The sequence below is a fragment of the Akanthomyces muscarius genome, chromosome 1 (assembly GCF_028009165.1).
Source record: "Akanthomyces muscarius strain Ve6 chromosome 1, whole genome shotgun sequence".
In the NCBI taxonomy this organism is placed as follows: Eukaryota; Fungi; Ascomycota; class Sordariomycetes; order Hypocreales; family Cordycipitaceae; genus Akanthomyces; species Akanthomyces muscarius.
The window spans coordinates 3,129,357-3,151,121 of record NC_079241.1 but is presented as its reverse complement, the minus strand read 5'-3'; the positions used below and the strand labels follow the sequence as shown (position 1 = coordinate 3,151,121).

General features: G+C 54.5%; 6 protein-coding genes across 6 annotated transcripts; 2 read left to right on the top strand and 4 right to left on the bottom strand.

The window, feature by feature from the left end:
- Positions 1-2,746: 2,746 nt before the first annotated feature.
- On the bottom strand, positions 2,747-8,088 carry LMH87_006045 (uncharacterized protein; the record flags this gene model as incomplete). Its single annotated transcript, XM_056203871.1, has 2 exons — positions 2,747-7,669; positions 7,732-8,088. 2 exons carry the CDS (start codon positions 8,086-8,088, stop codon positions 2,747-2,749), a joined length of 5,280 nt encoding a protein of 1,759 aa, XP_056059283.1.
- An 881-nt stretch (positions 8,089-8,969) lies between these two features.
- On the bottom strand, positions 8,970-10,414 carry LMH87_006044 (uncharacterized protein; the record flags this gene model as incomplete). Its single annotated transcript, XM_056203870.1, has 2 exons — positions 8,970-10,005; positions 10,056-10,414. 2 exons carry the CDS (start codon positions 10,412-10,414, stop codon positions 8,970-8,972), a joined length of 1,395 nt encoding a protein of 464 aa, XP_056059282.1.
- Positions 10,415-10,699: 285 nt separating this feature from the next.
- On the top strand, positions 10,700-11,941 carry LMH87_006043 (uncharacterized protein; the record flags this gene model as incomplete). Its single annotated transcript, XM_056203869.1, has 8 exons — positions 10,700-10,713; positions 10,765-10,854; positions 10,912-11,043; positions 11,098-11,142; positions 11,199-11,371; positions 11,422-11,510; positions 11,568-11,672; positions 11,723-11,941. 8 exons carry the CDS (start codon positions 10,700-10,702, stop codon positions 11,939-11,941), a joined length of 867 nt encoding a protein of 288 aa, XP_056059281.1.
- A 149-nt stretch (positions 11,942-12,090) lies between these two features.
- Positions 12,091-13,205, bottom strand: LMH87_006042 (uncharacterized protein; the record flags this gene model as incomplete). The annotated part of the gene is made up of 3 exons (XM_056203868.1): positions 12,091-12,695; positions 13,045-13,130; positions 13,192-13,205. The coding sequence occupies 3 exons, from the start codon at positions 13,203-13,205 to the stop codon at positions 12,091-12,093; spliced, it is 705 nt and encodes a 234-aa protein (XP_056059280.1).
- A 387-nt stretch (positions 13,206-13,592) lies between these two features.
- On the top strand, positions 13,593-15,963 carry LMH87_006041 (uncharacterized protein; the record flags this gene model as incomplete). The annotated part of the gene is made up of 2 exons (XM_056203865.1): positions 13,593-14,735; positions 14,794-15,963. 2 exons carry the CDS (start codon positions 13,593-13,595, stop codon positions 15,961-15,963), a joined length of 2,313 nt encoding a protein of 770 aa, XP_056059279.1.
- Positions 15,964-16,696: 733 nt separating this feature from the next.
- LMH87_006040 (uncharacterized protein) lies at positions 16,697-20,084 on the bottom strand (the record flags this gene model as incomplete). The annotated part of the gene is made up of 6 exons (XM_056203864.1): positions 16,697-16,794; positions 16,848-19,159; positions 19,217-19,445; positions 19,503-19,596; positions 19,652-19,806; positions 19,895-20,084. The coding sequence occupies 6 exons, from the start codon at positions 20,082-20,084 to the stop codon at positions 16,697-16,699; spliced, it is 3,078 nt and encodes a 1,025-aa protein (XP_056059278.1).
- Positions 20,085-21,765: the final 1,681 nt, after the last annotated feature.

Below are 21,765 nucleotides of genomic sequence, written 5' to 3'. Positions count from 1 at the left end.
TACCCTTTTTTTTTCTTCGAGGCCGCTCGCCCCGACGCATCGCGGGCGTTTGGTCTTCGCCTTGAGGCCCGTTATGCGACCGGGTGGGGGGGTTTTCAGCACTGAGAGAGCTTCGTTTGGAAAAAGGGTCGATCTGGAAAAAAGGGAAAAGCAGCCATACAGAGGCGGCGGACTGGTTTTTCCTCTTTTCTGCTGGAAAGAGAGTTGGGTGCTTGCCTTTTTAGTGGTGTGTGGTCTCTCCTCTTGGCTCTCGCTGCGTCGAGACGGCGTCGTCGCCATTGACGGCCGACTAACACCGGGACCAGACCAGACCTTTGAGCGGCCGCGCAGGACAAAGGTATAGAAGGGGGCGTGTTGTAGCCGGTGTATGTATATAGAAGGGGCGGAATTTTTTTTTCTCAAGACATCCACTAGATCCAGGCGGTGATGCCTTTTCTTGCGATCCTGTTAGTCTGTTGCGCCCTTCTCTCGTGGTGTATACACCAAGGTCATGTCAGGAACAGGCAAAGCTGGCCGCCCAACTGCAGAGGCGTCCCGCGAAATCCATCGGGCAAATCGATACCTAGACAGTCCATGTGTGCAGATTCTTTGTGCCCGCCCTGCTGGCAGACCGTATAGCAGCAAACCAATGCCTTCCATGGTCAGCCATGGTCAGCCATTGGGTAGAAAGCGAGGCTCCCAACAACTCCGCTCGTCTCAACTACATGAAAAAGCAAGCCCCATACGCAAGTCGTGTATGCTTGTTGCTTTTTCTCGCCAACGAGCCAGTGACCTCGTCGCATTAAGCGCCCGGGGGCTTTTTCCCGCCAGCCCACGCACGTAGCACTCAAGGCAGCGGTGGCTTGGCCTAGAAGACGCCTCCTCCGCCGGTGTAGTGTATTTCCCCTTTCTTTCAAGAATAAAAATAAAAAAGCTTTTTTCCTCTTTGCCTCCTCAATGGACCCTCATTGTGTTGCACTCGTCTCTTCCCGCTTTCCCGTCTTGCCCGCCATGCATCCACAGTGCATCATGTGATGGGACTTTGTATGACAACGCCCACGATACTTTGTGTCCCCCCGACTACAAACCAATATTCTTTGGTTCAAGAACAAAAGCTAAAGCAGGAATGTGACAAACCATGACCAAGGCAACGACTGAGTACTGCCGTGTGCTCACTAGTTTCGGGCAGAACAAATTGTTTGCTTGCGGTATGTATGAATTCTTAGCTGAGAGCAAGGAGGGGGGGGTGCGCTCTCAAATTTGCCAAAAAGCCTAGCTAAATGATCCAGCTCCGCTGCCCCCACGCGGCGGCGGTGGCCAAGACATGCGCGAAGGAGACGTGAAAAGAGGACCTTGCAGCCTGGCCAACTGACGGAGCAGCTTCGCGCGCCTTCTCGGGCGTTGCTAACGGGAAATCCGGGTTGATTGTGGCGGAGAGAGATTCGTCACCAGCAGGAGCCAAGGGGACGAGGCGACGCCGGACCGGCAGCCAGCCTCGTTGGTAGCGTCCCCCTCGCACTTCTTGGGCAACTCTGGGCCTCACGGAAGCAGTCCCCCGTAATGAGCTCGCGAGAACAAGGCCCCTGGAATAAAGTCCACATCAATGTAGTCCTCGAGCAGGGCAACTTACATGCCCCTGTGGCCTCCACTGTCCGCGGATGTGCCATGCTGCGTCTTCGCGTGTAATGCCCCCCCTACAGCGGTTCCGGCGGGCCATTCGCCCAGAAATCTTTTACATCTTCCACCTCTACTCTTCTCTTGATGTAGCCGAGGTAAGAGACGGTAATTGGGACGCCGACGCCGTCGATCAAGACTGCCACGCCTTGTCGAGCGCCTAGACAAGAAAAACAGACGCTGGGCCGCACTTCCGCTCTTGTTCTCGCGGAACCAACGCAGCCATCTCCACCGCCGTTGCTCCCTCCCCTACGGAAAGCCTTCTTCGCCTTGTGCTCTCATGCACAACCCGTGGGCATGTCGTCAAAGGCTACCGCTCTACCTCTTGGTCAAGCATATTGGTCACCACTGCTCTGAATCTAGCAGTGCATTCTCATGTGCAACGAGAAACGTAGACTCGGTTCCACGGTTCATGTATTCCGTCATCAGAACACTAACCTCTACAAAAAATGCACTATATAGCCGCTGCTGAAAATACCAAATAATCAAAATAATGCCAAGATAACCATAAAAAGCAAGACACAATATTCAGGGTCCAATCTGGTTCTCTCATTTGCGTAATCACTGCACGGTTCCCCCCAGCCACAAATCAAGTTCGTGCCTTTTTCATTCTTGTTTTTTTTCTTCCTTTTTTCAGGTTTTGGTTCATTTGTTTCATCTTCTCCTGTCATCGAGGTCATGCCGACTGCCTCGTCTTCTTTCGGCCGAGATGGGACAGTTCTTGAAAATATGTGTACTCTTTCTTTTTGGTTTGGGTGTTCATCCTCTGCTTCGCTATCAAGTGCCCCCTCTTGTAGTGTACATACAAACAAAAACTGAAAATTATAGAGGGGAAGAAAAAAACGACGAAAACAAAAGGAAAGAAATATTTTGTCCCGTCTCTTTTTTTGTTGTGCAACGCCATCACTCTCTGCTCCAGATTCATCTCCTCCCCAAACACTGCAAATGCTGCCTTCTCTAATGCAAAGGGGGTTTCGTTCTATATAAAAATGCATTCTCCTCCGCGATTCTTTTCGTTTCCAAACAAACACACGACTCCTTTTGCGGGTGGCTTTTTTTTTTGCCTTATTTTATGATATGGTTCAGTGTCAGATCACTCATTATTCGGCGAGCTAGGCGAGTACTGGTTGCCAGTTCCAGAACCTCCGCCAGAGCCCGAGGGACCAGGCGTGCGAGGAGAGAACTGAGGCGACGTGGGAGAGTAACTTGGGCTTGTGGGCGACTGCTGCTGGCCGGGGCTGCGTCCGAAACTCGGGCTCGTGGGCGAGTACGCGTCGGGTGAGGTTGGTGACCACGACGGCGACGCAGGCGAGTACGAGGGTGAGGTAGGGCCACCTCCGTGCAGGTTGGGAGATGCAGGACTGTAGTTGGGACTGGCCGGAGAGTAGCTGGGAGACGTCGGCGAGTTGAACTGAGCCGGCGACGTAGGTGAGTAGTGTCGCGGCGATGTCGGCGATGTCGGCGAGTAGCTGGGCGACGTCGGACTGTAGTTGGGACTGGCCGGGCTCGTGGGTCGCAGCATGGGCGACGTTGGCGAAAACGACGGCGACGACGGGCTGAATGACGGAGACGTGGCGTAGCGAGCACCACCATCCAGCATGGGTGACGTAGGAGAGTAGCCAGTATTGGGCGATGATGGCGAGTAGCCTCCCATGCCCGAGCTGAACGGCGATGTGGGCGACGTGCTGAATGGGCTGGCAGCGCCGCGCGAGTACGGGCTCATCGAGCCATTGGCACCGAAGCCACCACCATACTCCGTATTGAATCCAGTAGGTGTTTCCGAGCCAGCACCCTGGATAGGCGAGAAGTTACCGGCAGCAGGCGAAGCCATGCTGAGGTAGCCAGAGTCGCCCATCGGCGAGCCACTGTCGTAAGGGGTCGCAGCACCCTCGCCCTCACCCTCCTTGGTGGGCATGCCAGGCATGAGACCCATGCGAGAGTTGTCAGAGATGACAGTCTCCAACATCTTCGGATCCAGGTACACGTCAAAGTTGCCAGTACCCATCGGCGCAAGCTGACCGAGCATGACGTTTTCAGAAATACCACGGCAGTCGTCAAGTTCACCGGTAGCGGCAGCCTCGAGCAGAATTTCGACAGTCTCTTCAAACGAACAACGCATGAGCGCACCAGTATCGGCACGGTTGATACCGTGACGAGTAACAGCCGAAATGATGCCACGGTAGGTCATGATATCGCAAAGCAGAGCAATGTGACGATGGTTGACGTAAGAACCGTCAAAGGCCAAAACGTTGGTCAGTTCCTTCACCAGCGCAGATCGTACAGCCTCGACACCAAAGACCTCAGTAATCTGGTACAGGTCGTTACTGTAGGTCCTTCTAGGATCAACGCCATCGACAGCAAGCACCTCTCGGAGCGCTGAGCCACTGGTATCCAGGTACCACTGCGTGCATCTCGGATCGTCCTTGAGAGCCAGTTCAGAGCCGTCTTTATCTTCAACCAGGCGAGTGCCCTTGGTCAAGAAAGCCCTCTCGACACCAGGGACACCACGAAGAGTCATGGTATCGAGCAAGTGAGCTTCCAGACGCTTGAGCATGACATCGTCCTCAATTCTAGTGTCGCGCTCCTCATCCTTGCCATCATCCCGGCTGATGGTGCGGATACGAATGACTTGTTCATCGGCGTTGTTGTCAGAGAAGATGATGGCCAAATCGGCGGCGTAGTGCTCCTTGATACAGGCAGCGACATCGTCAATCTTGATTTCCTTGTCCAAAAGCTTCTGGCGGTCCAAAGTGATACGGAGGAGCCAGCGTGACTGCCGGTGAATAGTGTCCTGAGCATCGTCGGGAATCATAAAGTACGACTCAATCATGTCCACATCTTCTGGAATGGTGGTGGACTGCACATCGGGATCGTAGTGGATTTCGGTGACCGCTGTGACGGAGCGCAGGTTGGTGTATTCAACCAAACTACGGAGCTTCTTGGCCTGCTCCTGGGTTCCCAGCGTCGTGTCCAAGTAAACGGCCATGCCTGGTGTCTTGATGTTCTTGGCCAAGTTGAGAATTTCCTTGAGACGCGGCACACCAAGAGTAACGTTCTTGGAGGACACACCAGCAAAATGGAAGGTGTTGAGCGTCATTTGAGTAGCGGGTTCACCAATAGACTGAGCAGCAAGAACACCGACCATTTCACCGGGGCTGACAAAGGCTCGGTCCCAGCGGTTCTGGAGCTCGCCGATAACGTGGTCAAAGGCAAGCTTGTTCAAGCGATGTACGTACACAATCTCCTTGAAAGCAAGACGAGAGCGTAGGAGAGCCTTGAAGAGAATTGTGGCATTGTAGTCGGCCTCTAGCGAAATGGGGTCCGCGCCGCGCACAATCTTCATGCCGGCCAGCAAATTGTGCACAGTGTTAATGACATCAGACGGGCGAAGGTTGCTGCGATCAGTTTCGCGAATGTTGAAGACGCGCTTGGCGCTCTCAATGATACGGCCGATGTTGAGAGGAAGCTGCATCATCTCTTCGCCCATCTTGCTCTTGTTGATGTCGCGAACAAGGCGTCTGTCGACAAGCAAGGCATCCCACTCCATGTCCAGCAATTCCATGGACGCCTTGTCGCCGGCCAGCTCATTGCCGTACTCGTAGTCCTTGCGGAACCACTCGGGAGGGTTGGCAAGATCCAGGCGGTATTGGTTCTCAAAGGCGGCATCAGACATCTTGATGGTGCCAAGTCTCTGTTTTTCAATGCACATAGCATCGAGACCATCTTCACCGTACAAGAACTGAATAATGTCACCCAGTGAGTTGCGCACAGTTCCATCGTAGCGAGCGCTGAGATCTTCGAGCGCCTTGACCAGACGTCGCTGAATGTAACCCGTCTCAGCAGTCTTGACCGCAGTATCAATAAGACCTTCTCTACCAGCCATGGCGTGGAAAAAGAATTCAGAAGGCGTCAGACCACGAAGGTACGAGTTCTCAACGAAGCCACGAGCTTCAGGCGAGTAATCGTCCTTTGTGAAGTGAGGCAGTGTGCGGTACTTGAAGCCAAAAGGAATACGCTTTCCTTCGACGATCTGCTGACCAACGAGAGCCGTCATCTGTGAAATATTTATGGAAGAACCCTTGGATCCAGATTCCGACATGGTGACGGCGTTGTTTGAATCCTTCAGACTTTTCTGTGTTGACGTACCAGCCTGGTCACGAGCCATGTTGAGGGCCATGGAGACCTTGTTCTCGAAAGTGGCGCGAACGTTCATACCAGGCAAAGCCTCCAGCTCGTTGGCTGTAGCCTGGGCAGTCAGTCGAGCGACTTCAGCCTTGTTCTCATCGATATGAGCTTGGATCTTCTTGATGGTGGCCTTATCGGGAATAGTGTCACCGATACCGATACTATGACCCGTGTTCAGAAGCCAGTAGGTGACGACCTGCTGGACACCGTTCAAGAAAGCCATGGCGCCTTCGGGCCCAAGTTCGTTGTAGCACAAGTGGATGATACCGCCTGCAGCAGCACCGACGTACTTCTTCTTGAGGAGGCCATACATAAGCTCACCACTCTGGATAAGCATGCCGGCGTCTTTCAGCGGATTGTCCAACTTGTCTTCCTTGCTGTATAGACTGATCTCAGCCGGGATGACCATGCTGATAATCTGTTTACCGGTCCAGCGAGGCCTGGGCTTGAGAATAGCCGGTTGCGGAATCACACCATCCCAGTTAGGAACCCAGAGCATGAGGTTCTGAACAATCTCCTTGTCGAGGAATGTGTCACGACGGCAGAGCTTGTAGACACCAGCCAGGGAGTCCTGGACAATACCCATGAGCGGACCGTTCTTCTGAGGCGAAACAATGTTGTTGGGAACGAGACAAAGCTCCTTGATTTCAGCTCGAGTTTCCTCGGTCTGGGGCACGTGCAAGTTCATTTCATCACCGTCGAAATCGGCGTTGTAAGGAGAAGTAACGGACAGGTTTAGTCGGAAGGTAGAGTAGGGCATGACCTTGACACGATGACCCATCATGGATTCCTTGTGCAGAGAGGGCTGACGGTTGAAGATGATGTAGTCGCCATCGATGAGATGGCGTTCAACCTTCCATCCATACTCCAGGGAAATCTGAGCAGCGCGTCTGTGATGTCTTAGATCAATTCTGGTGCCGTCAGAGCGAATGACGTATTTGGCACCAGGGTGCTCATTTGGTCCGTTTTCGACGAGTTGATGCAGTTTGGCAATGTTGTAGGGAGTGACTGTCTCGGGATATGTGAGAGTGCGAGCAATGCTGCGTGGGACACCGACTTCGTGCAGAGACAAGTTGGCATCACCGGTGATGACGGTACGCGCCGAAAAGTCGACACGCTTACCCATCAAGTTACCTCGCAGACGACCCTCCTTACCCTTCAGACGGGCGCGAATCGCCTTGACAGGACGACCGCTCTTTTGAAGGGCCCGCGGCTGGCCAGCAATATCGTTATCCATGTAGGTGGCAACATGGTACTGCAGCAACTCCTCGAAATCACGCGCAATGTGCTGCGGTGATCCTTCGCGAATGGCCTGCTTGACATTACCGTTGGCGCGAATAATGTCGCCAAGCTTGTAGGTCAAATCGTCTTCGTTTCTCATGCCGGTACCAGTACCATCCATGGAAATACTAGGACGCACGGGAGGGGGTGGGACAGGCAGAACAGTAATAATCATCCACTCAGGACGGGCATAGTCCGAGTTGAGACCAATGTTGTGCAAATCGCGTTCAGAGATGCGGCGAAGAATACCGTGCGCCATTTCGGCGCTAATGTTCACGGTCTCCTTCCTCTTGGGGCCCTCTTCCGAAGTGACCTCGAAAGCGGCCTTGAGCTGCAACGCGGCTTGTCTTACCTGCGGCTGCATGTTGCCGCATCCGCCGTGTCCTTCGAGAACGACGCTCTTGGCACCTGGAGCAAATTCTTCGTCCTTGTTCTTGTCTTGCCTGTCCTCGTTCTCACACTTGCGCTTCTTCTTACACACGGCCCAGACGCGCTTGAATCGGAGTTTCGGATCGCGGGTGTTGACGGCTTGAACAAACTCGGGATCGCTCTGAGAATTCACGTTAGCATCCAGCAAGCTCAAGAGCTTTATGGAGTAAAGGGAAGACCAACTTCATCGGCCAACACTTTGCTGCAATTGTGGCAGACAATCTCCAAAACCTTTTTCACTTTCTTGATGAAACCAGGGTGGTATACCGGTTTCGCCAGTTCTATATGGCCAAAATGGCCGGGACACTCGCTCATGGGTTGAGCGCAAGTTTTGCACTTGAACTGGCGGTCAATAGAGCCGAGAAGGGGATCGTTGAGACCGCCATCGCGTGGTGTTGTCTTGTTCTCCTCCATAGTTTCGGGGTACAGAATGTGCGCGACACTCATGTTTTTGATCTCCTCTGGGGACAGCATGCCGAACTGAATCTCCTCGACAGTTTTGAGCGGCGCGCTCGAATGCGGAAAGGGAAGGTTCGCCATAATGAATCGATGTGGTGTTGTTCGACCGAGATGCTGAAAAACTTTGACCGTCCAGTTAAGGTGTCAAAAGCGACGCGCCTCGGGGGGATTGTGATGGTGGTACAGCCCTGTGCGACGGAAAAGACAGTGCGCAAGGGGAGAGAAAAAAACGAGAGTCGACTGAGTCCAGATGTAGATGAATCTGATTCTCGATGGCAGACACCGTCAACGTCGAGTTGCGGATAGCCCTTGAAGGCAGCAGCGCCTGTCCTGGCCAGCGGCCCAGGAGAACCTCAGGCTAATCGCCCCCGTCGCCTCCACCTCTGGGATCGCAAAAGGCAGTAATTCGCAGGTCGTCGGATCGCAGGGCACTCAGATCTGAGCTCGGTGATGCGCGCTCGATGGCCGACGCGCGTGGTGATGAATTTGGGCCGGTGAACAAAGTTTTGTCGTGGTTGAGGCGTGGCGACAGAGGGCAGGCCGAAGAGACTGGAGTTAACGTGCTGGCGAGAGGCTCGCACGGCGCTAGTCCTCTTTGGGCTCCGCCGCCTCCCAAGGGAGTATAGATGTATGCCTGAGGCAGAAATTAGGGAGGTACCAGGGACAAGGGCCAAGGCAGGGCAAGCACGGTTCACCAACGAAATTTGCTGGGCGCGCAGGCACCAGCCGTCCCTGAATAAGTCGAGCTACTTTGACGCCGCACAGCTTCTGTCTGGGGTAACGCGACAGTCGGGAGAGCAGCTCTCCGCCAGAGACTCCCCATTACCACGCATCGCCGATGACTCAAGCAGGGATCACTACTGACACCCATTGGATGCGCAGCAGTCGTTTGCAGAAATTATTTCTTCACGGGGCAGAGATCGTATTTGGGTATTGACTGGTTATCGCCAACGCGTCCTCTCTTATTTTCGTTTATTGCGCCCGCCCTTGGCCGCTCCCCGTTTTGGCGGCACAGTCTCGGCTCCCCCGTGTGAATCAGACTGGTCGTCTCCGGGACTGCGCCGACGCATGGTCCCTGTCGACACAGCTACGAACTCGTCCTCGCTATCGCTTTCACCCAGAGTAAACAGGATCGGCATCCGGAACTCGTCGCCATCCAGCTCATCTTCAATCTTGAGCTGGTCGTTTGTCATGACATCCACCTCCTCGTCTTCTGCGTCTAGACGCCTTCTGTGGATCTCCTCCTGCGCATAAAGATCAAACTCGTCTTCGTTTTCGATGTACTCGACGTTCTCCTCGACCTCGGCAAAATCAGGCGCCAGCGCCGACCACTTCTGCGGGCTGATGACTGACCAAATATATATCCTGCCAGTTTCCAGTCCACATGCTGCAAGCATCGCCCGGGCTGGGTGCCATTCTATCACACCCTGTTCTTCCTTTGGGTCCTTGAGCATGCAGACCAAACTCCCGTGGTTCCGCTCCCAAACATAGAGTTCGTGGTTATTGTACGTAGAGGCAGCGACGTACTCGCCTGTTGCACTGAAAGTGACGTGATTCCATGAGAGGCGGTTGACAACGTCTTGAAATTTATGTTCGAGCGGTATTTGTATCGTGTCTGGATCGAGATCTTCGGCAGAAAGGTTCGGTATCCGTAGCGTGCGAATGATGCGATCCTGCGAATTGACCAAGAGGTCGCGGCCAGAACCTGAAATTCGCAGCGTAGTGATGGCGCCGGCGCAGACCTTTTCTGAGTAAATAATTTCGAGCGTCCTGGCGTCAATTATGTTGATTTTTCCTTTGCTGGTCCCAGCAAGGATGTGGTCGCCGGACGTGGTCCAGACCGCTGATGTGGTCATTTGTTTGGCATCCTCTTTCGCTTGTCGCTCGTCGGCGTTTGCTCGTTTCGGTGCTGAGGGGAGTACGCGCTTGACATCGACGGGTTCGGAAACATCAACGAGAGCAGGCTGTTCCTCAAATACGGCGGCAACGAATTGAAAGCTGGCAGCAGTCAGTCAAGCGGAAGCGACTGCGAAAGCTGGTTCACTAACCTGTTCCACGGGTGAAGCTCCGCCATGTAGACAGGGGCGCGGAAGCGAACTTCGCGGAACCTGCTTCCATCATTCAGGTCCCACAGGATAGCTCTCCATCCCTGGCACGCTGAGAGCAGGTAGCGACCACATCGAGACCAGCTCAGAAATGTGATGCTCTTGTTATGGCCACGCAGCTTCCTGGCTACCCCCATGGTCTCCAAATCCCAAATAGCAACTGTTCCATCGACGCGACCAGAGGCGAGGTAGTCGCCCTTGCGATTAAACCGTAGAAAAGTCGCATGGCCCGATCGGATGGTGCTCGTGATGCTCTCTGGGTAGTCCTGGAGCAGGTAGTCGTCGGAGAGAAGCAAATTCATGGCGGCGCGGGCTGTCGAGCAATCATTCACTAGAGAATCGCGCGCCGAGCAAGTGCTTTTCGCTTGCCAAAGCAAAGGAGAAGCCGGCGCACTTTGTGAGGCGCGAGTTGCGTAGATGCAGAAAGCAAAAGGGTTGTCGCAAATACAAGAACGGTGGAGTGGTCGCATGTGCTAGAGCGCGACGAGTTTCGCTGCCGCTTCTGTGGAGCTCCACCGCGGGGCATCACTTTTACAGCGACCCTTGAGTCGAACTTTATTTCACCAACCGCGGATGGATGATATAAAATGGCGAACTCAAAGTATGCGTCGAAGCCGCCCGTTTCATAATGATGTTCTAATATGTCCCTTAGATTCGAGTATGTACGAGAGTTCGAACAGCCCGACTACTTGCTACGAAACACTTGGATCGTGGTTCGTGTCGATGGCAGAGCTTTCACCAAGTAAGAATCACACGTGCCGCGCCTAACCTGCCCTCTGTACTGACTTTGAATTATCAGGATGTGCGCAAGATACGGGTTTGAGAAGCCGAATGACCGCAGAGCACTCGATGTCATGAACGCGGCTGCCAAAGCCGTTGTCACTGACCTTCCAGAGATTACTATAGCATACGGTGTCAGTGACGAGTACAGGTAATGATTACACCTATCTCTACAGTCATTCTGCAGTGGCTGATCTTTTCCAAGTTTTGTTTTTCATAAATCTTGCAATATATTCGAGCGAAGAGCAAGGTAAAACGACGTCGTTGAGGTCCTCGAAGTGACTCACATATGCTAACAAGGAATAGCAAACTTGTCAGTACCATCGTGTCGACTTTTACGGCAAATTATATACATTGCTGGCCAAGCTTCTTCCCGGATGCGCCACTGTCATTCCCTTTACCTACATTTGATGGGCGCGCTGTTTGCTATCCCACCATTCAAAATCTGCGGGACTACATGAGCTGGCGTCAGGCGGACTGTGAGTAGATCTTCTTCCCATCAGCAAGTGCTACGAAGCTGACAAACAAGGCCACATAAACAACCTGTACAATACCGCCTTTTGGTCTCTAGTCCAACTCGGCGGGTTGGATAACAAGGAAGCAGAGAAGACGCTTGCGGTAAGAACTAGCCCGCTTGGTGTCGTGAAGCAATATTCTAACAAGCTGATGTCACAGGGTACACTGGCTGCTGACAAGAATGAGATTTTATTCTCTCGTTTCAAAATCAACTACAATAACGAACCCGAGATTTTCAGAAAAGGAAGTGTCGTATTCCGAGATGTGCGTGCAACGAAATGCCCAGTACTTTTGACTTGATTAACAAAATCCAGTATGAACTCGTCGACCCAGCTAGTCACAAAACGGCCGAAACAATGGATGCGTTGGCGGAACCTGCTCAACAATCCAAAACGCAGAATGAGAATGACAAGAAGCGCCGGTCCAAAGCGCGAATTGTGGTCGAGCACTTGGATATTATACGGGATGATTTCTGGCATCGAAGACCATGGATATTGTCAAACAAGCCGGGCAAAGTTCCAAAAGAAACGTAAAGACAGCATAAAGATAAATATGTTCTGCCAACTGATGAAATGCATTGTATGGATAATGAGTTTTTAAATATCCCAAAGAAATCCCTAGCGCCGACGCAAATGCAAGAAAGATACGCCATCATTACGTGCCCGTGAGTATAAAGTTCGACCTATTTTCCTTCCTCCTCCTTGCGCCGGCGTCGTTTTTCTTCTTTGCGCGCTCGCCGGCGTCGTTTTTCCTCGGTCGCATCGTCGCTCGAGTCCGATTTCGACTTTGACGTTTTTGATTTGCGCGCCAGCTTTCGTTGCGCCTTTTCCTCTTTGCGTTTGCGCTTGGCTTCTTTGCGCGCCCTGCGCTCCTCCTTGGACTCGTTGGCCCGCGCCGCTTTTTTTGCGTTCTTCTCGGCGGCGTCAGAGTCGGAGTCTGTGGTCGATTCGTCCTTGCGTTCTTGTTCTCTCTTCAAGGCCTCCAGGGTTCCTTCAAGGAATCCTCCGCGCACAAATGTGGTGTAGAGCGAGTATTTGCCGAGCGAACCCTTTTCAATGGCGTTGAGCTTGCCGGTGGTGATGGTCTGGACGACCTTGCCCTTTTTGGAGGTGTCGAGGCCTTGGAGCTGTTCGTCGAATGCATTCATCCACCACTGGTCGCTGGTAAAATGCTGTGTGGCGCCGATGCCTCTCGTGTTGTCTTTGCGGTTGAGCAGAAGCGGCTTGGCCAGGCCGACGGTGTCGTCGGTTTTGTGCAGCGAGTGGCCTTTGCCTCTCCAGCCTTGGGCTGCGAGGAGTGCACTCGCGTTCATGGTGTCGCAGGAGTCTCGTTCCTTCGTTCAGGAAGAAGATTAAAGAGATAAAGCCCTCCCCGATGTACCAGTCCCGTGTCGCGAATCGATTTAGGAAAAATGAAGCCGCTGGTCTGCGATCATGAATTTTTCTGTGGGGCCTCTCTTATCGGCGGCTGGGGTCTGATAAGCTGAGCAGCCAGTGGCACCCTACCCTACACCATAGTTCTGCGTATTGTATTTACAGAGCGCGTGGGCGACGTACCGATAATTATGAACGTGAATAAAGGGGTCGCGTATGACTCTCCTTTGAAATAAAGCCCTGATTTGTCCACGTAGGCTTACTCCAGCCGGTGTAGATAAAACAATACCCATAAAGCGCTGATCGAGCAAGGAGGCCTGGTGGCAGAATGAACGAAATATCACAGGAGCTGTGAGTTTTCTTTAGTAGCTGGACGTAAAGCTCTCAATGTCGTGTATTTAATTGCTTACTTGAATGTTTCCATTCCGTAGCAGCCCTCAAACAGAAGCCTTCAGTCTACAAAGCCAGAGTTACAACCGGTAGTATTCCCGGCTCACTCAACCCCATTCCGGTGGCTGATGGCGTTCGACGGCGATCTCTTGGGCGCCCTAACGCTATCGGTCCGCTAATAACGGTCCCAGAAGCCCTGTCAAGAACCGCGAAACCCACTGACGCGCACCGCTAAATCGGGTGCCATGGTTTCGCTGCCGTCATGACGTAACTTTGGACCACCAAGCCAGACAGGTACGTTGGCCTTGTTTGCGGGCTCGTCGGGATTGAGCTCCGCATACCCCATACGACCTCCTCATCGATCTCGACTTGGACACAGGGGTTAGATGCACACATAGCCCGACGATAGGTACTCATCACCATGGCGCCCTTTTGTTCAGACCCGCGGCAGATTGTCATTGCCCTCGAACCCCCACGACGGATCGAGCTGCTCAAGCTCGTGGACGACATCATCTTTTCCATGACTGCGCAGCTGCAGGCTAAGCCGGATGAGCTGGGATCAGTATCCATCGAATCCAGTATCCACGAGGAGAATCGCACGCCACAAAACGAGAAGACTACAGAGGTTTCTTCCTCGAACAGTGATCCCGCCAAGACCGAGACTTCCAGCGAATCCGTCACATTATTTGATGCCGATGAGGTGGTTGCCAGCCATGGTGCTGCGGCCAATGACAATAAGAAAAAGTTCAACCCATCCAACCCGTTCAAGAATGTCAAGGTCGGTGTGCCGTGGAAGAGCAGCCCCGATGCTCCGAGCAAGACCACGAGACGAGCCGACGAGGTGCAGAGCGCCGCACGCCAGTACATGGAGGAGTGGGAGCACGAGTTCGTGCCCAAGCTCGCGGAAATCGTGCGTGTCAAGGACAATGATAAGATTGTTGCCGAGCGCAAGACACGGCGCCAGGCTGTGGAGATGAATGAGGAGAATGAGCGCGCCGAAAGAAGGCGCCTCGCTGGCTCGGACGAGGCCAAGGATGAGCAGACAGCGTTTGCCGTGATGCAGACGCTCTACCCGCCCATCCCAACGACTCTTACCGAGCTTTCCGAGCATGACCGCCGCGAGTCCATCAGCTGTGTGCTGCTCCTTCTGCTCTCCACGGGCAAGTATTCGGCGCACTCGCGAGCCCTCATGATGAGTCTGACGTCGTCACTCGACATCCCGCACACGTTCCTCAACAACGAGGAGGCGGAGATCTCGGAATCGCTGATTGAGCAGTCGACCGCGGACGCGAGCAAGAAGGAGGCCATGTCGGCTGATGCCGAGGCTGCCAAGCGCCAGCAAGACAACAAGGTTGGCCGCTACTGGAAGGTCGGTCTCGCGTCTGTGGCCGGTGCCACCCTTATCGGCGTCACGGGCGGATTGGCAGCACCGCTCGTTGCGGGTGCCGTGGGAAGTATCCTCGGTGGTGTTGGGCTCGGAGGTGTTGCAAGCTTTCTAGGCATCTTTTGGATGAACGGCGCTCTCGTCGGCGCTCTCTTTGGTGCCTATGGAGCTAAGATGACGGTACGTACACAAACTGGCTGATTTATACATGAGCGCAGCGCAGACTAATGTGTTTTAGGGCTCTATGATGGACAAGTATGCCAAAGAGGTCGAAGACTTCAAGTTCATTCCTATCCATGAATCACCCGACGCAGCTAGCAACAAGCAAAGCGCCAAAGATCGCCGCTTGCGCGTCACCCTCGGCGTCAACGGCTGGCTCAACTCCGAAAGCGACATCACCAAGCCCTGGGAGGCGCTGCCGTCCGACTCGGAAATCTTTGCGCTGCGGTACGAGATGAAGACGCTCCTCGCGCTCGGCACCGCGCTCGGGGACCTCGTCCAGTCCTTTGCGTGGAAGGCCGTCAAGTCGGAAATCATCAAGCGCACCGTCCTCGCGACACTCTGGGCCGCCCTCTGGCCGATCCAGGTCCTCGCCGTCGCCTCCAACATCGACAACCCCTTCAACCACGCGTCGAACCGCTCGAAGAAGGCCGGCCGCCTGCTCGCCGACGCCCTCATCAACAAGGTGCAGGGCGAGCGGCCCGTCACCCTCATCGGCTACTCGCTCGGCGCCGTAGCGATCCACGCCTGCCTGCAGTCGCTCGCCGAGCGCCGCGCCTTTGGCCTCGTCGACACCGTCGTCATCATTGGAACGCCCGCGCCGTCGGACCCCGCCCACTGGCGCACCCTCCGCACCGTCGTGTCGGGCAAGATCTTCAACGCCTACTCGGAGAACGACATGATCCTCGGATACGTGTACCGCATGCACAGCCTGTCTCTCGGCGTCGCCGGCCTGCAGCCCATCCGCGGCGTCCACGGCGTCGAGAACCTGAACCTGAGCGACCGCGTCAGCGGCCACCTGCGCTACCCAGACCTCATCGGCGGCATCCTGCGCGAGTGCGGCTTCGCGGGCGTCAGGGTCGACGGCGAGATTGAAAAGGACGACATCATCATGCTCAAGGATGAGTACGCCGCTGGCCACGCCGTGGACGTGGACGGCGTCACGGTGGCGCCCGACGGGGATGACAAGGCTGGCCGTAGCAAGGCGGATGTTGAAGAAGCGACGGCGCAGACGGAGAAGCTACACATTGATGACAAAGTGTCTGATGCACCGCCGCCGATGCCGACTCGCCCGTCTGGAGAGGCGCAGCAGCCCAAGATGCATAGAAAACCGGTGCCTGCGCCGGCCAAAACACGAGACGACGGTGACGATGGATTCAAGCCCATTTCCATGATGGATCATGAGTAATGTAGAAAAGGAGCTGAGTTAAAAGGGGAAAATAAAAGATCATTAGTCACAGGCAATATAAGCAAAGCCACCAGTGAACCAGGAATGTACAACTCGCATTTTAAATGTATTTCCGAAGACTAGCTGAACATGGCCTTGAGCGTGGCTTTCCTTCGTGCATCTCGGACCGAAGATAAAAAGGACAGGCGGATATCATGTAACAGAGATGAAACGATTAAATGACTGGCTTGATATAAAAGAAGAACAAAAAAAAACAGCAAATATCCACAACTATAATAAAGAAGCAGCTTGCTCGTTTGCAAACCCCATCATTGATCAAACAAGGACGAAATAGAATTAGACAAGGTCTTGTCGGCATAGAGAGAGAGAGACAGGGTAACACCTCGATACTTGAAAAAGAAGAATTAGACAAAACGAGCAGCAAGTATTGAACCAAAAGGCTCCGACAGCCATTGCATGGGCCGTCGTATTAGATGAGTGTCCTGCAACAGAGAATTATTTCCTTGCAGCCCAGTTGCTGAAGTGCAGCCAAGAGCAGCAGCGCGTATCGTACCACCACCCCGTTTGCACGAATCCTCAGATTGCCACCTCTTTTATGGTATCATGTAAAATGTCCGCAAACAAGTTAAACAAAACAAAAAAAGAAAAAACTTCGACGTCAAGGAAAACGAGCAGGGCGTTCTGTGGGGTATTGAAAAATTCGAAAATATAAATCAAGAAAATACGCTCAGCTCTAAGCGTTATTCTTCACGGGAGGGGCGTTGGTACCCTCCATGTTGCCAGTCAGCTCGGCGACACGAGCCTTGATGCGAGCAACACGCGACTCGATAGCTATTTACCATGTTAGCACAAACTAGTAGTGAAGAAGGGTCGTTGGTACGCACTCTCCTCGCCGCTGGTCTCGTCCTCTCCCTCGGTCGCGCTCTTGCTGGGTGGCAGGCTGCGGTCGCGGTCATCAGTTTGGCGCTGAGTAGCACGGTTCGCGGCATTTTTGCGGATCTGTGCCCATCTATCCTGCACACCGGGACTGGCGGTGCGGGTAAGTCCGTTGGTATCCTTCTCGCCAGCTGCGTGTGTGCCGCGTGCGATAGGTGGGGGTGTAGCGTCGTCCTCTCCCGCATCCTCGGGGGCGAAAGCAGGCTGGTCAGTCAGAGGGCCTTGGTCAAAGCGAGAGAATTCTTCCTTGCTATCGGCGACTTCCTCGGGAGTGGGACCCTTTCCACCCTCACCGGCAGGCTCCTGTAGGTCGTCGAAATCCAGAGTTGGCTCGGCCATGGGCTCCGTCTCGGCAGCCTGCTCGACAGGCTCCTCGCTAACGGGGTCAGGGGCCTGAGTCTTGGTCGCGGCGGTAGCAGCGGCTACAGCAGCTGGGTTGGGCGCAGTGGCGGCGGCGTCTTGTTGCAGCATGCTGTTCAGCTGGGCAGCCGAGTTCTCCGGAATCTTGGAGGAACGGTTCTTGCGGAACAGCTTGCGGAGGCCTCCCTTCTCCTTGGGCTCCTTGACAGGAGACTTTTGCAGAGACTCAACAGGCTTGGCAGCAGGCGTGGGTGCTGGCACTGGTGAAGCTGGAACGACTGCGGGCTCCTCGTCCTTGGGCGGCGGAGCCGGAACAAGTTCATTCTGCTCTTCCTTAGTCTCCTCCACAGTAGGAGCAACGGCATTGCTGACATCAGGCTCAACTGGCGTCTCTTGAGACTTGGGGGACTCGGCCTTCTCAATCGGCGCAGGAGGGGTGACTGACTCCGCAACGGGAATCGCAGGGACGGGCTTTCTCTCAGTCGCCTTGGCGTTGCCGTTGGTTGCAGTGGCAGTACCGTTAGGTGCTTTCGCTCCGCCGTTAGTAGCAGCAGGCTCATGAGAGTGTTCCGCTCGGGCAGGGGAGATGGAGACGCCTCGGCCAGCGTTGCTGTTGGAGAGGTAAGCGTCCTTGACAGCTCCCTTGTCATACTTCTTTACCCATTTCATAGCAGAAGAGGCCTCGCCAGCGATGGGTGGTTGAAGATCGAAGACGCTGTGGGTCTTGTCACCCAAAACCTCTTCATCAGTGCGACCACGCCGGGCGGCGGCAGGCTGGTTTTCGGACTCCTGAATGGCACGAAGCTGAGCTGCCTTGGCGGCGATCTTGGCTTGGGTATCGTGACCAATGCTGGTGGTGCTACCGCCACCGGGCGCCTGTTCACCTCTCTTCAGAGAATACTTGTTGACAGATTTGCGACGCGAAACAGTGCGGCTGCGCTTGGTCCAGCTGAAGAATCCCTTCTTCTCAGCGATATAAGCACCTTCCTGGGGGTCGGGAGCTGCTCCAGCAATTATCTCTTCCATGACTAGCCATGCTCCATCGTAGACGGTCGTTTCGAGAACAGCGCATCGGCCGAAAGCGGCCTTTCTCTCGCTGGTCTCCTCAGGAGCGAGACTGCTCATCCAGACCCACCAGAAAGCATCGTCCAGATCAAAGGGTGTGATGCTAGCCAGCTCACCAGGCTCCAGATCTCTGTCGGATTCCAGACGAGGCTGGTGCGACTGCGAGCTGTGCTGTCGCTGGACATCGATGGGAGGAAGAACTTGGTCGGGGGGAACAAGCGTGTTGGTCTTGCCAGATTCGTCGACAAAGCCAGTTGATAGGAAATCGGCCCAAGAGGGGGTCGTAGGGCGGGCATCGTGGGTAGCAGAGGAGTGGACGTTCAGCATGCTCTTGCTGGGACCAAACGTCTGCGGCTGACGCTTGACCGGAACGGCACTCTCCTCGTAGTCATCTTCCTCAGTCAGGGCACTTGCGAAGCCGATATCCTCAAATCGCGACCAAGAGGCGTCGCGGAGGCTGGTGGAGTGCTTTGCGCTGGAAGCCTGTGATTGGTTGGCCGCCGAAATGGCCTTGAGCACTCTGCGACATTCTTCGCTGAGGGCTTCGGTGGCGTCTTCGAAGTCGGAAAGCTTGCGGAGAGCAACATCGGAATCGCGGTACTCGAACTTGCTAGCACGTCGAAGGAGCGCGAAAGGGGTGGGCGAAACGGAGTCGACAATCATAACGAGCTTGTTGGTGCGAGAAACTAGCATATCGGCAGCTTTGGGAGGATATTCGGTCTCGTTGAGAAGCTTCTGGAGGGACCGGGGAAGCATTGTGATGCCAGTCAGCTCCTGCTCAGGGGAGAGCGATCGCAGATAGGCGAAGAAAAGGTGCGTGGTGGCATCGGCGGCCCTGGATAGATGTTAGCACGAAATCATCACAAACAGTTCCGATCACGACTGGACTCACTTTTTCCAGGCTTTGTAGCCTCCGTCAAACCCATCGCCTGTGTCCCTTTGCTCAAAGGCCCACCAAGCAGCCATGCGGGAGAGCTTGACGCCACTGAGTCCGTTTGTCTTGCCATGGGCGGCAATTGCAGCAACGAGCTCAAAGAAGCCAAAAATAATGTGCTGCCTAGCGTCACTCTCAACACTAATGGGAATAAAGGTTTTGAAGGAATCTCTGGCGAGCTTCGAGTCTGTGGGGGGACTGGCGTTAGCACTATGCGAGATGGAACCTTGGCGCGGAAGCTTACCGAGTTCGCCAATCTTGAATAGCTCATATGCGTCCCAGGACACTACACCACCCTGAAGGCGGCTCCAGCACCATTTCAGGACCGAGGCGAGGACCTGCATAGTAGTTAGCCATTGCCCATTCCAAACATATCTTTCTGTGACAGCATACCATGGGCTCTGCGATTCGCACTTCTTGTTGGAGCCTCTCGCCCTGCAGAGGCGGATCGAGGCCATCCTTGCCAAAGAAGTTTCGAATGAATGTTCGGACACCGCTGGGGTTGGAGGTCGGTCGGAAAGGTAGGAGCAAAAAGGGATGGTCGAGACCTATGATAAGATAGAGTTAGAGCATGCAGACGGGAAACGGCGTGGCGGCGGAGGCACGCCACGCAACAGCAGTGCTCAGTTTACGCACCTCGCGACTTGATTTCGTGTGTACAGCATCGAATCAACTCGGCAATCTCGTCGGGCTCGACTGAGGAGCGAGTGTAGGCGTCATCCCACCTGGGCTTGGCGGGGAGGGAGTCGGTTAGGTCGTTGATGCCGTTCTTCTTCTTTTGGCGGGCATCTCGTGCCTTGTTGATGCGGGAGAAGATCCCGGGCATCTTGAGGCAGGACAACAAATGTCGTCGCGGACGGGTCGGGGGGCTTGAGGAATCCGTGGCGAGCGAGGCAGCGCAGACTCTAGCGGCGCATGCAGGTGAAGGTAGCAGGAAAGGAAGCCAAAGGCAGAGCCAGCGCGAAAGGGCAGCGGGAGAAGGAGCAGAGAAGGCGGAAGGTAAGAATGATTCTCGCTGAAATGACGAGAAGAGAAAAAAAAAAAAACTAAACCCTGGCAGGATGGGGAGGAGAAAGAATGAAAGGAGCGTCCTAGGCGGCAAGGTGTGTGGTGAAAAGTAAAGTTGATGCGTCGACGTCTCAGACTAGGCGAGGCGCTGTCTGTAGCGAACGTGTAAGTGGTTGGCGACGTGCGGAGGGCGACTTTTGGAGGAGACGGGCAGAAATGGAGAATAGGAAAAGAAGAGGCGGCAGAAGAAGGGCTCAAAGTCACCAAGGCAAGCAGGGTCGCTTAGCAATGGCGATGCATAAGAAGAGCGCAATAAGATCCGCGGAAAGGAAAGAAAAGGAGGGACTTGGACGGGCAGAAAAGAGAGCTGAGAGGAGGACAAAAGCAAAATGCGGGCGCGCGCTGGAGCGTGGGAAAGGAGTCGGAGCGCGTGGTGACGAGAGGGGACGAGGGGGACGACTCGACGAGTGCTAGCTACCCTGCCTGGTTAGTACGATGCGACTACGACTGCGATTACCAGTAGAGCAGGCAATTAGGAGACGGATAGCGCACAGCGATACCCCGTAAGTAGCTACTGGTACGCAGAGAGTTGGCGCCAAAAGGCAATTCTCGCCTCGAGGCTGCAGACTAAAATACCGTGATGTCAAGGAGTCGAGGTGCTGGCGTCCCTTTTGGTGCTAACAGCCCAGCCGGCTCAGGGGTCCGGAGATGGGCCAACACTCGCTGGAGGGCAGCTAAATCCACTTACAGAGGGGGCAGGGGGGTCCATTATCAAGCCAAAGAGGGCCTAGGGGGCTACTGTTAAGATTGGGATGGGTCGGCTCTTTTTTATTATCATTTTCATTCGGTGCAGGCAAAGCGCATTGAGAACAACGCATCACTCGGGCTGTGGTTGCAAATTAGCCGTGTTGAGCTAGCACAATAGGTACCTACCTAAGTGCTACCTACCTAGGTACCAGTGGAAGGTGGAGCCAAGGCCCGTCCCCGTCTCGCTACGGATACTTTCAGGTACCTGACGGGCTGGGCTGGTTGGTGGGCTGGATGGCTAGAGACTGGCAGCTGGCCAACTGGCTTGTCTGCAGCCCTTTTGACTTTGGCTGGGCTGGCTGCTTCTGGTACCTTATTATCAGTAAGTATTACCTGGCCTGGCACTCACTGGGTACTGGTACCAGTCAGAATGGCCAGCCTCTCGCCAGCTGCCGGCCAGTCAAACCCCCCATGGCCCCCCAAGACGCCGCCCCTTTCCGCCCTAAAGAGGGACCCCAGCAACCCAGCCAGTGCTTCATCAGTGGAGACACCTGTGGCGCGCCTCCATGCTCTGCTCCGGCCGAAGGCCCAACCAAGGTCCAACTAAAAAAATGATGGAACATGGGAAGATGGAATTAATATTGCCATCAGTATAGCAAGTAAAGAATCATGCAAGGCAAAAAAACTACAAGAATCTTATAAATTGTTTCTTACTATTTGCTGCCGCGCTTCTCTCATCTCACCGCAGCTCG